General features: G+C 43.6%; 1 protein-coding gene across 1 annotated transcript in view; it reads left to right on the top strand.

Annotated features, from left to right (window-relative positions):
- The first annotated feature begins 641 nt into the window (after positions 1-641).
- The window catches only part of wnk1b (WNK lysine deficient protein kinase 1b), an 86,645-nt gene continuing 73,766 nt past the window's right edge, over positions 642-13,520 (top strand). The window contains exon 1 of the mRNA XM_030719795.1: positions 642-1,607. Within this exon, the coding sequence (XP_030575655.1) occupies positions 672-1,607 (936 nt within the window). The 5' untranslated portion in view covers positions 642-671. The remainder of the gene's footprint in view (positions 1,608-13,520) is intronic.

Raw genomic sequence — 13,520 nt, 5'->3', positions numbered from 1 at the left:
AAAGCAGACCAAGCTGGGCCAGGCTAGGCCTACCTAGCCATCAGTCTGGCCTTACAGTAGAGGCCAGCAACCTCTCTTGGAAGTCCCTTGTTCAATCAGCTGAGGAGGCTTCAGCCTGGTCTTACAGAAACGCCACCAGAGGAAGCTTTGGAGTCCAGGCACATTCTGTCATTATTTTTTTTTTGGGAGACCATACTGGTCTGATAGAGCTCCAGTCATTCCATGTTTTGGTCATTCCTGTCTGGATGTTGGCAGCAGGATGGATCTCTGTGTTGATTTGAGGGTTATCACCTCATTGCAGTGCTTGCACCCCTCCTCTACTGACTGCCTTTCATCCCTTCCCTCCCCAGTTTTTAAGAGAAAGCCCCTTCCTCTTACCTGGGGCTTCCCTGAGCCCTCTACAAACGGGCTTTGTAGGAACTGTTGGTTGTCTTTTTAAAACATTTTGACTTAAAAAGAGGGAAAAAAAACCCCACAAAAGACATCCAGGATTGCTGCATTTAGGGTTTTTTTTTGTTGTTCTGTTGCACATTCTTTGCTTTTCTTGCAGTTTGATCAAAGGTTAGCAAACTTTGAGGTTCAGATCTGTGTCCAAAGTTTACACGAATAGGTTACAAAAAATTCTTTTGCAGTTTCAGCTTTTTTTTTTTTTTGTTTTGTTTTTTGAAAGAATGTCTGAAAAAAATAGCAGCAAAGCAGTGAAATTCACTGCCCCTCTGCCCCCTGTTTCTTCCTCCCCCTGTCCATCACCCCAGACCCCCCACAAGAATGTGAACGGCTCTGCCAGTTCAGACACACATGTCGTGGAGAAGCTTGGTGGAGAGCCCGAGGTCCAACGTCGGCGCCACACGATGGATAGAGACTCTAAAACGGCCGAGCACCGGTTCTTCCGCCGGAGTGTCATTTGTGACTCGAATGCCACAGCTTTGGACCTGCCCAGCAAAGCAGCTGTGATACTCACGTCACCCCCAGACTGTGAAGGGGCTTCCATCATCTTCTCTCAACAGCTTTTAATGCCTGGACCTGGTGGACAGGATTATGAAGGTGAGGAGTCCCAAAGAGGTTCCTATCTGCAAAGCAGCACCCTGCAGCCTTCATTTGGGCATGGGGGGCAAGTTGTAGAGGGGCACATACAAAATACTGAGGGAGGTTTGGATGTGTGCACGATTGCTGTTCCTTCCTTTAGCAGTGTTGAACATAGTACAGATGGGGCAGTAACAGAGCCCAGCCCGACAGTATTGGATGTTACCAACCAAACAGTAGCCAAACAGCCTGGCATGGTACTGCGTCCCAGAGGGCTTCAGGAACAGGTGGCCAAAGATGGAAAAGCAGTAGAAAATGTGTATGAGGGAAGCAGCAGTCCAACCGAGGAGAAAGACAGGGAGACGGAAGAGGAGAAGGAGCTTGCGAAAGCACGAGCAGAGCAGAGGGAAGCCGAGAAACGGGTGCAAGAGGATATAGAGGAGGCTGAAATAAAAGCTGTAGGGACTTCACCAGATGGACGCTTCCTAAAGTTTGACATTGAGATCGGAAGAGGGTCTTTTAAGACTGTATACAAGGGACTGGATACAGAGACAACAGTGGAAGTGGCATGGTGTGAGCTACAGGTAAGGCCGCACTCATGAAACTGTGACCTCCTCAGTGTGTGTGTGTGCTCTGTCTTTTCCTGTATATCTGCCCAAGTCTCTAAAAATTCATGCTGAAGTTTACACTTTCTATCTTGGGTCTCCTGCTTTTTACCTTGAGACCTTCAGGTTACAGATGTACTGATATGGTTTGTTAGAACTTCCTGTTGACCCAGAGGCTTTCTGTGTAATTATGCATGATTGGGACTGATGTACCGGTGCAGATTAAATGGTAAAAAGTTTAAAACGAAATCTACAAAATGTTTATTATTTAAAGGCAGCGACTTTAACCTTTGGTAACTTTTGATTTGCGGTGAGTTTAGTCTCACATTTTCTCTCTGCTTGTGTGTCTTTAGTTAAGCTTAAGTTTCACTGCATGTGGATGTGGGTGGTGTTACAGTGGTATCACAATGATCATAGTATCTGTAGCCCAAGCAGCAAAAGATGTAATGAAGATGCTCCAGTAATTGTCTTAATGAATAGTGGATTCCATCTGTAGGTTAGTCATTAAAAATATAACTGCTTCTTGGACTGATTTAATGCAGCAAGAGCGGTCACTCAGGGGACTGCACTGCTTGAAATTATTTGGCTGTCTGGTTATAACATTTTTTTTTTTTTTTTTTTAATAGTACTGACCTGCACATTTAGTGCCTCCCTGGGCCAAAGTTGTATTTTTAAAAGCTATTGTCACTCATCAGCTGCAGCCCTAAATCCTCCATAGTACAAAGTGTTTCCTACTGCCTCTATTTAAGCAGCTCCCTTGCCACAACCAACCAGAATATTTTCAGTAGTGCCAATCTAGGGGGTGGCTGTGGCTCAGGAGGTAGAGTTGGCCCTGCCAGCCTGCATGTTGGAGTATCCTTGGGCAAGATACTGCATCCCGAGTTGCCCCTGATGCATCCATCGGATTGTGAGCGTGTGAATGTTAGGTTAAAAAAGGGCTTATGTGTGTGTGAATGGATGAATGAGACTTGTAGTAAGAAAGTGCTTTGAGTGCTCAAATTGAGTAGAAATGTGCCACATTAGTACCATTTCCCATTCAGATATACCAGAGCAGTAATCTAGACAGTAGTTTATACAAAACATTTGTAAGAAAAATACTACTACATCTGGCTAGTGTGAAGAAATATAACATTAAGGGTTAAAAAAAAAACTCTAAATTGGCACAAAAATTACAAATACCAGCATAAACCAATGACTGAATACTCAGTCCATAACTAACAGGCATGATGGGAAATAAGGGACTGTTGTGTCCACATGTGTCAGGTTAGGAATGTAACAGCCTCTTTGCAGACTCTCTTATGGGACGTGGACCGGTACTTGCAGTATATAATGCTTTTCTACTTCAACTGAACACTCAAAGCACTTTTTGTTACACACATATTCATACGGTGCTTCAATTTACGTCTTTACATGTATAGTCAGTAGTTTTTTTTTGTTTAATAGATAAAAGAATACCTCTTGCCTTGTACTTATAAATATATATTGATTAGTGTGTAATTGCATCTTTCAACAAACTGGTGCATTCTTGTAAACTTAGAATGAATCCCTTAAAATGCATAGGAGTGGGTGCTGGTTTGTGGAAGCTGCCATGTTGCTCTGCCATCTTGAATACAGTGGCCAAGATGGACATCGCTGTTCCACCTAATTGGGTTTTTACATATGTGGCTAGAGACCGGCCCCATACGTAGTACACCAAAGCTGTGGAAGCAGATTTGTGCCTGCACCTCCAGTCTAATGATATGAAGCATCATACCTGTGTTTTATCATCTGGGAAGGGGTCTCCTTCACCAAATAAATGAAAACACAAAGGAAAGAGATGACACCATTGGCAGATTGATGAAATGGCATCCTGTTCCTCCTCAAGCCTGGCCTGTTAAACTGAAGTCAGGGCTCTAACACGTGAAAACATGCTTTACAGTATTTATTCGCCAGGTGTCCGAGTCCAGCAACATTAAATCTACTTAAAAGAAAGTTTCAGTAATGCTGGCTAATAGCAGCTAATGGCAGCAAAAACAGCAGTATTTATGGACAGAAAAGTTCACGATCTCCTCAAAAACCTCAGTATCGCTAGGTGAGTTGTTGACGTAGCTAGGATTATGCACTTGAATTGGGAGGGGTAAGAGAAAAGAATTCAGTTGACTGCAATCTACTGACATGTAGCAGTGAGATTTTCCACTCTGCTTGTTCACACACTCGCAGTCCAATGGGGACACTTTGCAGTATCTTGCCCGAGGATGCTTCAACACGTAGACTGGAGGAGCTGGGGATCAAGCCACCAACCTTCTGATTGGTAGACTACTTGCTCTGCCCCAATTTAATGTTTTTAATGTTATTTAAAGTTTTAACAAAATTCTTTCTGAATATTGGAGTACTGCATCACAGACAGTGACTGTGCCAAACTGGGGCTCAGGCCTCTCTTTTTCTCTTACTCATGCTTGTGTATTTTTATTGCGGATGTGCTGGTGTCTCTGGTGTTGACGGCTGACTTTCAGATGTGTGTGAACGGATGCTGTGGTGCATCACGTTACCACTACCACATGTTGTATAAAATGAAAGCGGAAGAGGATGCTAACCAGTCAAGGCCTAAATGCAAGTGTGGTTAACTTCCTGATAACTGTGCCAAATCTATTAAAGACTCCTGCCTAATATCTGCATACAAATATGCAGTATCTTATCTTAACATTTGAAAAGTATTGATAGTGGATATGCAAAACTGTCGCCTCTTTCCTACAGTCAGGCATTGCTGGGTAACTTTTATTTTGTAGAGTCATAAAATGAGACTGGACATGTTGCAGTACAACACAGGATGCCGTTGCTTCATTGCGGTGCACTTATGCAACTTCTTCACTGAGTGTGTGTGTGCGTGTCACAGGGGGGAGCGAGACATAAGGCGTGAACAAGACACCTGTAGATAAAGAGTGTATCAGTCTGTGACGGAGGTTAGGCAGACAGAAACTGAAGGAAATGGAGAAAGTCTTTCAGCTTTCACCTCTTGTCGATGAGTAGGCAGAGAGACGGCGGTGCGGTGAGCAGTTGGAGATGTAGAATAACAGTCTCGGCCGGTCATGTGACGTTCAGGGCACTGGCTGAGCTTTTAGCGGAGGAAGAAAACAGTGACGTGGACTCATGTGGAACTGCTTGCCCTGATGAAGCACTTTACTGTGCCAGAAAAGCAACTTTTAAGAATTAAAGATAAAAATGCGTATTTCATCTGTTGTTCATAGGTGTTGCCGTATTTAGACATTAAACACTGAAATATGGTACAAGTCCTTTTTTTTTTTTGTAATCTGTTCTTTTTCATTCATCTTTTAAAATGTTATATCACGCTATGTTCAGACTTTCTCTGCTAATCTGTGTTTATATTTCTCAGTGTGTGCTTATTTCCCTGTGAGAGCATGTGCTTGTTTTTCTGTCATCTCCATCACAAGATGCTCCTCGAGTCTTCCTGAATCCCAGGAGCTAAAATCAGCTTTGCCTGATGCCCTGCATCTAGGAAACGGCCGTGTGTTTATTGGAAAACAAACGTCTAGCCTTTGTTGAGCTTTGTCTGTCACACATGCTTCTGTGTCTCTGCCTCTACTACTTGTCAAAAAGGAGAAACTTGGGGATTCGTGACAGTGTTGTGTGTCGTGGAGGTTCTATATTTACTGGAATGAAAATTTCCCTCACATTATATACTGTACATGTGTTTATATAAGGGTATTGAAGGCCTGTGGTGATTGAGCTCTATGCATGCAACGGCAAGTACTCCTCTATAGATGCTGGCTGTAATCCAGTATCTGTGTGTGTGTGTGTGTGTGTGTGTGTGTGTGTGTGTGTGTGTGTGTGTGTGTGTGTGTGTGTGTCAAAGATGACTGAGCAACTGCTGACATATGGCAGAATGGTGGGAGTAAAGTTACATACACGCATGTAGACACACACTGCAACCAATCACATTCACTCTCTGGGTGGGCATGGCGACTGGAGATGTGTGAGAGTTCGGATCATCTCAAACTTGTCGGTTGTGTTTTTAAGGTCCGTGGCGTCGTATCCGAAAATAGGTTCACAGCTGTTTCCAGAGAAATTCACAGTTAGATGGAAACACAGCAGGAGATGAGAAGGGAGATGGAGCAGGTAGTTTGCTTAAGCGCTTGATGAATTGATAGAGGGAGTGGAGAGCAAGAGGAAGAAGGTCATCCAGTAGCTAAGGTGCCTTATCAGAGTGTCTGGCAGAAGATGGATGGGAACGAAGAGGCTCTTGTAGGTGCCCTGGAATGAAAGGAATGGCTGTGATCAGTCTGAACATGAGTTACTTAAAAAAAAAAAAAAAGCAACTGTGTGATACTGTTAGACCACGATGAGTTCACGTGGCAGACATCCAATTGTGAATTTTGGACTGTTTGTAGCTCTGTGAGTCATGAATTAGACCCAGCAGCTACGATCCGGGGGGGGGGGGGGGGGGGGGTTGTTACAGTTTGATGATGCACTTAATTTCTGTACCCACCCGCTATAATGTTAATTGTGTGGAGGCACAGACAGAACAAAGCAGCTGTGCATGTGCAGATCTGCACACAGGAGGAGAGACGAGACACAGAGAGACGTTGGTGAGCTTTTTTCCTTCGTACAGCATGAAGAGAAAGTATCATATAAATACAGAGTCACACTCGACCTTGTTCACATGAACGCCGACCTTTATTAGCGAGTATAAGCGATGAATATCAGCTGGTTTGGCTGTTACTTTTACTACTCCCACAGTCTCCTCCCACAATAAGAGGTTAATTGGTATTTCCAAATTGGTCGTGAATGTGAGCATGAATGGTTGCCTGTGTCTTTGTGTTACCCTGTGATAGATTGGCGACCTGTTCAGGGTGTACCCTGCCTCTCACCCTATTACAGCCGGGTTAGTTTCCAGCCCCCCCGCCCGTGACCTGGATTGGGTAAGAGGAAGAGAGAGAAATGGGTTGTATGAAAGGGCAGAGATTGAGGGTGGGAGGAGGGGTAAGAGTCAAAGTTCAGCCTGGTCTTTCAGAAGGGATCTTCAGGAGCCGGTCCAGCGTTCGACCACCAGTGCAGTCTACTCTACCAAACTGATAGAGGGGGTTGACTTTGCAGGAGGTTTAAATTGATTAAAATAAAACAGAGTGATACGTGGAGTTGGGGAACTTTGGGATGGGGGAAGGGAAGTTAGGCAAGGGGGGGGTCGAGTTTGAGTAAGTGGAAGGTGAATGTGGAGGGAGTCCTGTGAGGAGCCAGAGAAAATGAAAACATGGGGGGTGGGGGGTGTAAGGGGAGAGAAAAGACAAAGGAAATGAAAAGAGAGGATGATCAAGTAGTAGAAACAGAGGATGAAAAGAAGAGAGAAGATGGTGTGCGACCTCAGGCTCCGGCTCCATAGGCTCTCAAAGACCTTCAGATTTGTCCCTCAACAGCACCACAAGGCGGATTAGCCCCCTCCCCACACACACAGGCATACACACACACACACACATACATGCTTTTGGGGCTTTGTGACTGCCCTTTAATAATGGTTATTCAATCAGTGCCTTAAGAGGGAGACTAGTTGCTGAGCCCAGACAGCCTTTTTTTCCAGCATGTTCAAGTATTGCAGACTATTCATTAGTTTGTCAATATCTCTCTATATCACACTTGTGCAGTTTTATTAGCACTGGTATCATGACATTGACAAAATGAGGCTATGTGGCCCACGGTGTCCAATTTTAGCATGGCAGAGCACTGTTGTTGTTGATGACCCATTTTAACCTGGTGTTGGCCTGAAATATCTCCATGTGCAGGTAAAAGGACATAACGAGGAAGAAAAGATCACTCTGGAGGCCGAGGCACAAAATAAGGGAGAACGAGAGGGAGGGAGAGGATATTGAGAAGGTAGCGAAGATTATTTATGAAGCATTTTAAAAGTATTTTGTCCTCGAGGCAGTTTCGCTCAACAGTGGATCCTCTCTGTCTTTGTGAACGTTTGCAAGGGTTCGCAGACACAAGCAACTGTCAGGATGTGTTTTTATTAAATAAAAAAAAAAAAAAAAAAAAAAAAAAAAAGGCTTGTCCTACGACAATTTTGACACATTTCAGACTTGAACCAACAACCCTGGCTGCTCAGTTTCTAAGGTCAAATGATGCTCTTGGAATACGTGACCCATTTCATGCAAATAATTTGAGCTGTTTGTGTCGAAAAGAAAGCAAAAGAATTTTGCCGAATGATAAAATATCCTCGGGTAACTGCAGGGCAGCAGTGCAGAGGTGTAACGGTGAGACTTTCCAGAGGTTCATATTTCTCTGACAAAACAGCAAACTGCAGCAGTGTCAAGGCCTTCAGCAGAGGCTGCTTCTACTTGCTGATTGATTCTGGAGTTACTGTAGCAGTCAGCAGCGCAGAGACACGCATCGTGAAGGAAGAGGAACTGTGTTTTCACCTCAAACGTGCTCTTGTAAATGTTTTAAATGCCAGCTACAAATAACTTACACAGTTCTCTTTGCTTATTAGAACTTAGAGCTTATGTGCATGTGAAGTTTGGTCTGTGCTTTATGTGAGTTCACGTGTGCATGCAGTGGGGCTGTAACGATGTGAGCTCATACTGCAGCAAGCTTCTGGGGATTGTTAACTTATTCATTTGGCTGGGCTTCATTGCAGACAAGCTCAGCTGTTTAATTATGGAAACTTGCTGGATATTTCCTGATGTTTTTTTGTTGTTGTGATAGACAGCTGTGTCTAAGTTATTTAAGATCTACCTTTTCTGCAGATCTTTCTGTGTAAGTTAGGGTGGAAAATCACCACTGGCTACCCTAAAAACTGCACCTGTGGTTGTGTGTTTATCAGCTGCTAATGATCATGATATCACCTCTCATAAATCTGTTATTCTTTACTAAATCTTATTGTGAAACAGGTGAAATGTTGCGTTTCTGCCCTGGAATCTGTAGCGGGCACCGTGGCCAAAGTTTGTTTCATGCCTTGTAAACTCCAGGAATCCAGTGCATCTACGAGAAGTTTAGTATCCTGACATCAAAACCTGACACGCTCATACATAATAACACACGACAAAATGTAGTTATTTCTTACATGTGTGGTGTGTATTGTCAACATATAGGAAGTACTGTATAAAGATTTAAATTATGTCACATTTGACCTCTGACCTTTCCCTCAAGGTCAATAGATTCATCTGAAGGTCAAAGTGATAATAGTGCTATACAGGGTGATTTTTAAAACTTTTTCTTACTGCCATTGTTTGATTTTAGAACATATAGGCATATGGGGTATTATATATCGGGTTTCTAAATATGTTACTTTGAACCTCTGACCCTCAAATAAGGTCAAACATTCATAAAATGTCTTTTATCTTAAAAACTCTGCTTCAAATTCTGCTGCCTTTGTTTGTATTGGCAACATTTAGGAAATGATACGGGTATATGGGATTCTAAATATCACATAGTTTGCATCCAAATATCTTTCTTACATACCGTATTTTTCGGACTATACGTCGCTCCGGAGTATAGGTCGCACCAGCCAAAAAATGCATAATAAAGAAGAAAAAACATATATAGGTCGCACTGGACTATAAGTCGCACTTTTTTTGGGGGGGGGGGGGGGGGGGGGGGGTTTGATAGAATCCGAGACCCAGAAATAATGTGCGAGCATGTACGCCAGAGTTTCACATAATGTAGAACAGTGCGGTCAGGCTGGGCTGCCTTCCGTTAGTATCGATTTCAGTGGAGGGTTGAAGTGTCACTTGGCCTGATTTTCAGGTCATGTTATGTTATCAGCAAGGAGCATGGAGTCAGAGTGCTCGCGGAGGGTCGCTCAAACACAGACCTTCCAAGCGTGGGCGTGGAGCCTGTTATCACACAAACATAAATCTCATTGGAAATCTTTAAAGCCTCGGATACAGATGCTAGCAGTTTAGTTACGCGATTCACTCTGTGTGCGCGCTCAGAGTGAAGAAGTACTGACCTTTCTCCCCTGCAGTCTGTTTATTTGGAAAAAAAAAAATGAGAAGCAAGTGTATTACTTAAAAGACTTGTGTGTGTCTGTGTGTGCAAGTCACAGAGAAGGAGTGTTTGGCAGTCTCTTCTAAATAAAGTCATCCTGCAAGTGTAAGGATCTGAGAGGGGGAGAGAGCGAGGCTTTAGAAGCTGCTGAGGTGGGTGTGTGTCTGTGGTTACGTCACACTGAGTGTGTTTTTAGTGATTATAGCATGGTTTAATTAGAAGCAGGTTGTGTGTATGTGTGTGCTGTTGATTCACAGAAAGACAGTGTGTGCTTACAGTTGATATAAGTGCGTGTGTGAGTATATTGGGGTTAGTTGGGGACAGTAAATACATCAGGCAGATGTTGGATGACTTGCTCAGTGAGACATGTTTTTCTATTCCCCCCTCACACCCCCTCACACTTTCCTGCCCCCCCCCCCCCCCCCGCAAGCCCAGCTTTGTTGCACTATAATCAGACTGAATTCTTCCTCCTCTTATCTCCATCTATTTCTGCCTGGCATCAATCTTTCCTTCTTCCAGTTTTACAAGTTACAGTAAAAGGAAGAGTAAGTTTTTGTTTCATCTTCCGTCTTTAGCACTGCTTGTTCATCCATTCCATTAAAGATCAACTCAACTTTGAATATGCTTTTTTTTTTTTTTCCAGCATATCTCTGATCTCCTACAGTAGATCTTGCAGATAGTCTGATAGAAAGCAACATAGTCCAAAAGACAGCCTGAAGCTGTTATATTTGGCAAACTGATACAGCCCTACACACACACACACACACACACACACACACACACACACACACAAATGAAACTGTGTGTGTCTGATTAGTGGAAGAAAAGCATTGTGGTTTTCCCCTTTCTTACATTTCTTGCCGAGACGTTGCTAAACAATGCCAATACTGTGTGAACAATCGCTTCCTGATAAATCCAAAGCTGCGATTGGCTGACAGCTGCGGATCAGAGGCCGAGGATTGGATCACGTTGTTTTGAGCCCCAAGTGACAAATCTGGGATCAGATGGACAGTTTCTGAAAGTAGTCTGGGTGCTGAAAGACAGACAGAAATATTGCTATTGAACATTAGGCTGTTATTCAGCAGCAGAGAGCTGAGGGTCATCATGAATACTTTCCTTTTTTTGTCTAATTGGGAGAAATTCAGCGTGTGCTTGTAAATAATGCAAATCTGTCCCATTGCCTGCAAAAAGTTGAGTCTCTGGCTGAAATCAAGCCTTTGGCGCTTCAGTCATAGGGCATTATCTACAATCACACAAATAAAGGAAAATGACATGTTTTTAACACGTAAAAATAGAAGAGAGGAAAGTGAGGTCAAATGATATATACATGTTTTGGAAAACACTGTCATCAGTCAATATTAGTAAAATTGATCAACCGGTAGCGGCAGGGTTGAGTACGTGCCCACAGACCTGTACGTGTCCTAAGAAATTGGTGTAGGGGATTGCGTAAGTGTGTCTGACCCGAGTCTAAAAAAGATCTCGCCTCTAAACTGCCTGTTGTCCACACCAGCGTAAAGTGACCTGGGCCACACATCACTGTGTGTGTGTGTGTGTGTGTGTGAGCCTGTTTGTGTGTGTCTTTGCTTTATATTTGTGTTTAGTCTGCTTTTGCTTTTGTCTGTGCCCTGACAATGCACAGACTGTTCTGCTGTGTGTGCATACTCAGCCTATCTTTGCAGAGGAGCTACTGTTTCTGTCTTTGTGCTCACCTTTTATTTTGTGTGTGTTTGAGGAGGGGGCAGGCCCCTGGTTTCATTGTATCCCTCCCAGATTTTTCGCATTCCAATGATAAGATGTCATTCCTTAGTGAAGTGTGGGTGTGTGTGGGGGGTGGGGGTGTTAAAATATGACTCCCCCCTTCCCCCACATCCCCAAATAAAAATGGGTGTGTTGGAATATCTTCAGGCCCTGAATCTCAGCTTCACATGTTTTTACGTTTCAAACAAGCCGATCAAACAATGGAATATTGTAATGTAGAAAATGTAGTTTTAGTGGCATGGTTTGTCACTGTGTAAAAGTCTTGAGGCAACCCTCATTTCTTTATATGCTGCTCAAAAAAATTAAAGGAACACTTTGAAAACGCATCCGATTTCAGTGGGGGAAAAAAATCATGTTGGATATCTATACTGATATGGACTGAGTAATGTTAGGAATGGATGCCACATCGTTTGGTGCAAATGAAAATGATCAACTTACAGAGGGTTGAATTCAAAGACACCCCGAAAATCAAAGTGAAAAACTGATGCCGCAGGCTGGTCCATTTTGCCGAAACTTCATGATGGTACTCAGTAGTCTGCATGGCCCCCACGTGCTTGTATGGATGCCTTACAATGTCAGGGGATGCACCTAATGAGATGACGGATGGTGCCCTGGGGGATCTCCTCCCAGATCTGGACCAGGGCATCACTGAGCTCCTGGACAGTCTGTGCACTCTGGCATTGGCTGGACTGAAAAATAATGTCCGCGAAATGTTGGACTTAGGTCAGGTAGTTATAGGGGCCAGTGAGTGATATCAGTTCCTTCATCCACTGTGTACTCCTGCGACATGAGGCCAAGCGTTGTCGTGTGCCAGGAGGATCCCAGGACCCACTGCACCAGCGTAGGGTCTGAAAATGGATTCAAGGATTTCATCCTGATACCTAATGGCAGTCAGGGTGCTGTTACCTAGCCTGTAGAGGTCTGTGCATACCTCCATGGATATGCCTCCCTTGACACACCACCAACCTGGTCATGCTGAATGATGTTACAGGCAGTGTAATGATCTCCACAGGATCTTCAGTCCCTTTTATGTCTGTCACATGTGCTCAGGGTGAACCTGCTCTCATCTGTGGAAAAAGTCAAGGTGTGCCACAGGTAGATCTGCCAATTCTGGTATTTTATGGCAGATGCCAAAGTGGCTCCACGGTGACGGGTAGTGACCACAGGGCCCAGAAGAGGACGCTGGACCCTCATGAAGGCTTTCTGATTGTTTGGTCAGAGACATTCACACCAGTGGCCTGCTGGAGGACATTTTGTAGGGGTCTGGCAGTGCTCATCCTGCTCCTACTTGCACAAAGGAGCAGAGAGCAGTCCTGCTTTTTTTTCCAAAGTTTCTCTATGAACATAGTTTTCTTTTTCACTCATTTTCAGGCCAGTCCTTGTACCTGTTGTTGTTTTTTGTGTTGTTAAACCATTTATGACTTATGTCCTATTCAGCCATAAAAAGTCACCTAACAGAACAAAAGGCAGCCAACATGCAAAGAAGACCTTTGAATGTCCTTCAAGAAGCCTGAAGAACTATTCCTGAAGACTACTTAAAGAAATGACAAGAAAGCTGCCTCAGAGTTCAGGCTGTGCTGAAGAATAAAGCTCATACAAAATATTGATTTTTTTTTTTTTTTTTTTTTTTTTCCCCTCTTTTCAAGCCCGCTGTAATTGTACAAAATCTGTTTTTGCCTTATATGCTGTATTTCCATGTATGTTTGCAAATTTCAATAAATTGCATCTATTTTCCATTTTCTTGGCAAAATGTAAAGAAAATACATGACTGTGCAAGACCTTTGGACAGTACTGTATGATCACTATATAAAAGTAGTGTAAAAATGATCCCAGTTGAAGCAAAGATCAAAAAGTTTGATTTGGGTTTAACGAGTTCATTTGCATCTGGAAATGGGACAAAGTGTTGTATCGTCGCACACTGTTTGTGTCTGTGTCTGTCACACAGTTTGTCTTTTTTTTTTTTTCCTGCTCTCCCTCGCTCCCTCCCGTTTTGTGCCTCTGTTTCTCCGGCATCGTCTCTCTTTCTTTGGTTTTGTCTCTTTTTGTCTCTCCATCCTCCATGACCTTAACTGAAGCCTGTGGGGTGTGTGTGGGGAGACAGAGGCGAGGGGGGGCGGCAAAGAGAAGGCGGAGATGGGATTTTTCCCTCTTATTTTT

Source organism: Archocentrus centrarchus, chromosome 23 (assembly GCF_007364275.1).
Source record: "Archocentrus centrarchus isolate MPI-CPG fArcCen1 chromosome 23, fArcCen1, whole genome shotgun sequence".
NCBI lineage: Eukaryota > Metazoa > Chordata > Actinopteri > Cichliformes > Cichlidae > Archocentrus > Archocentrus centrarchus.
The sequence above is the reverse complement of the archived record's forward strand: the minus strand, read 5'-3'. Positions and strand labels throughout refer to the sequence as shown.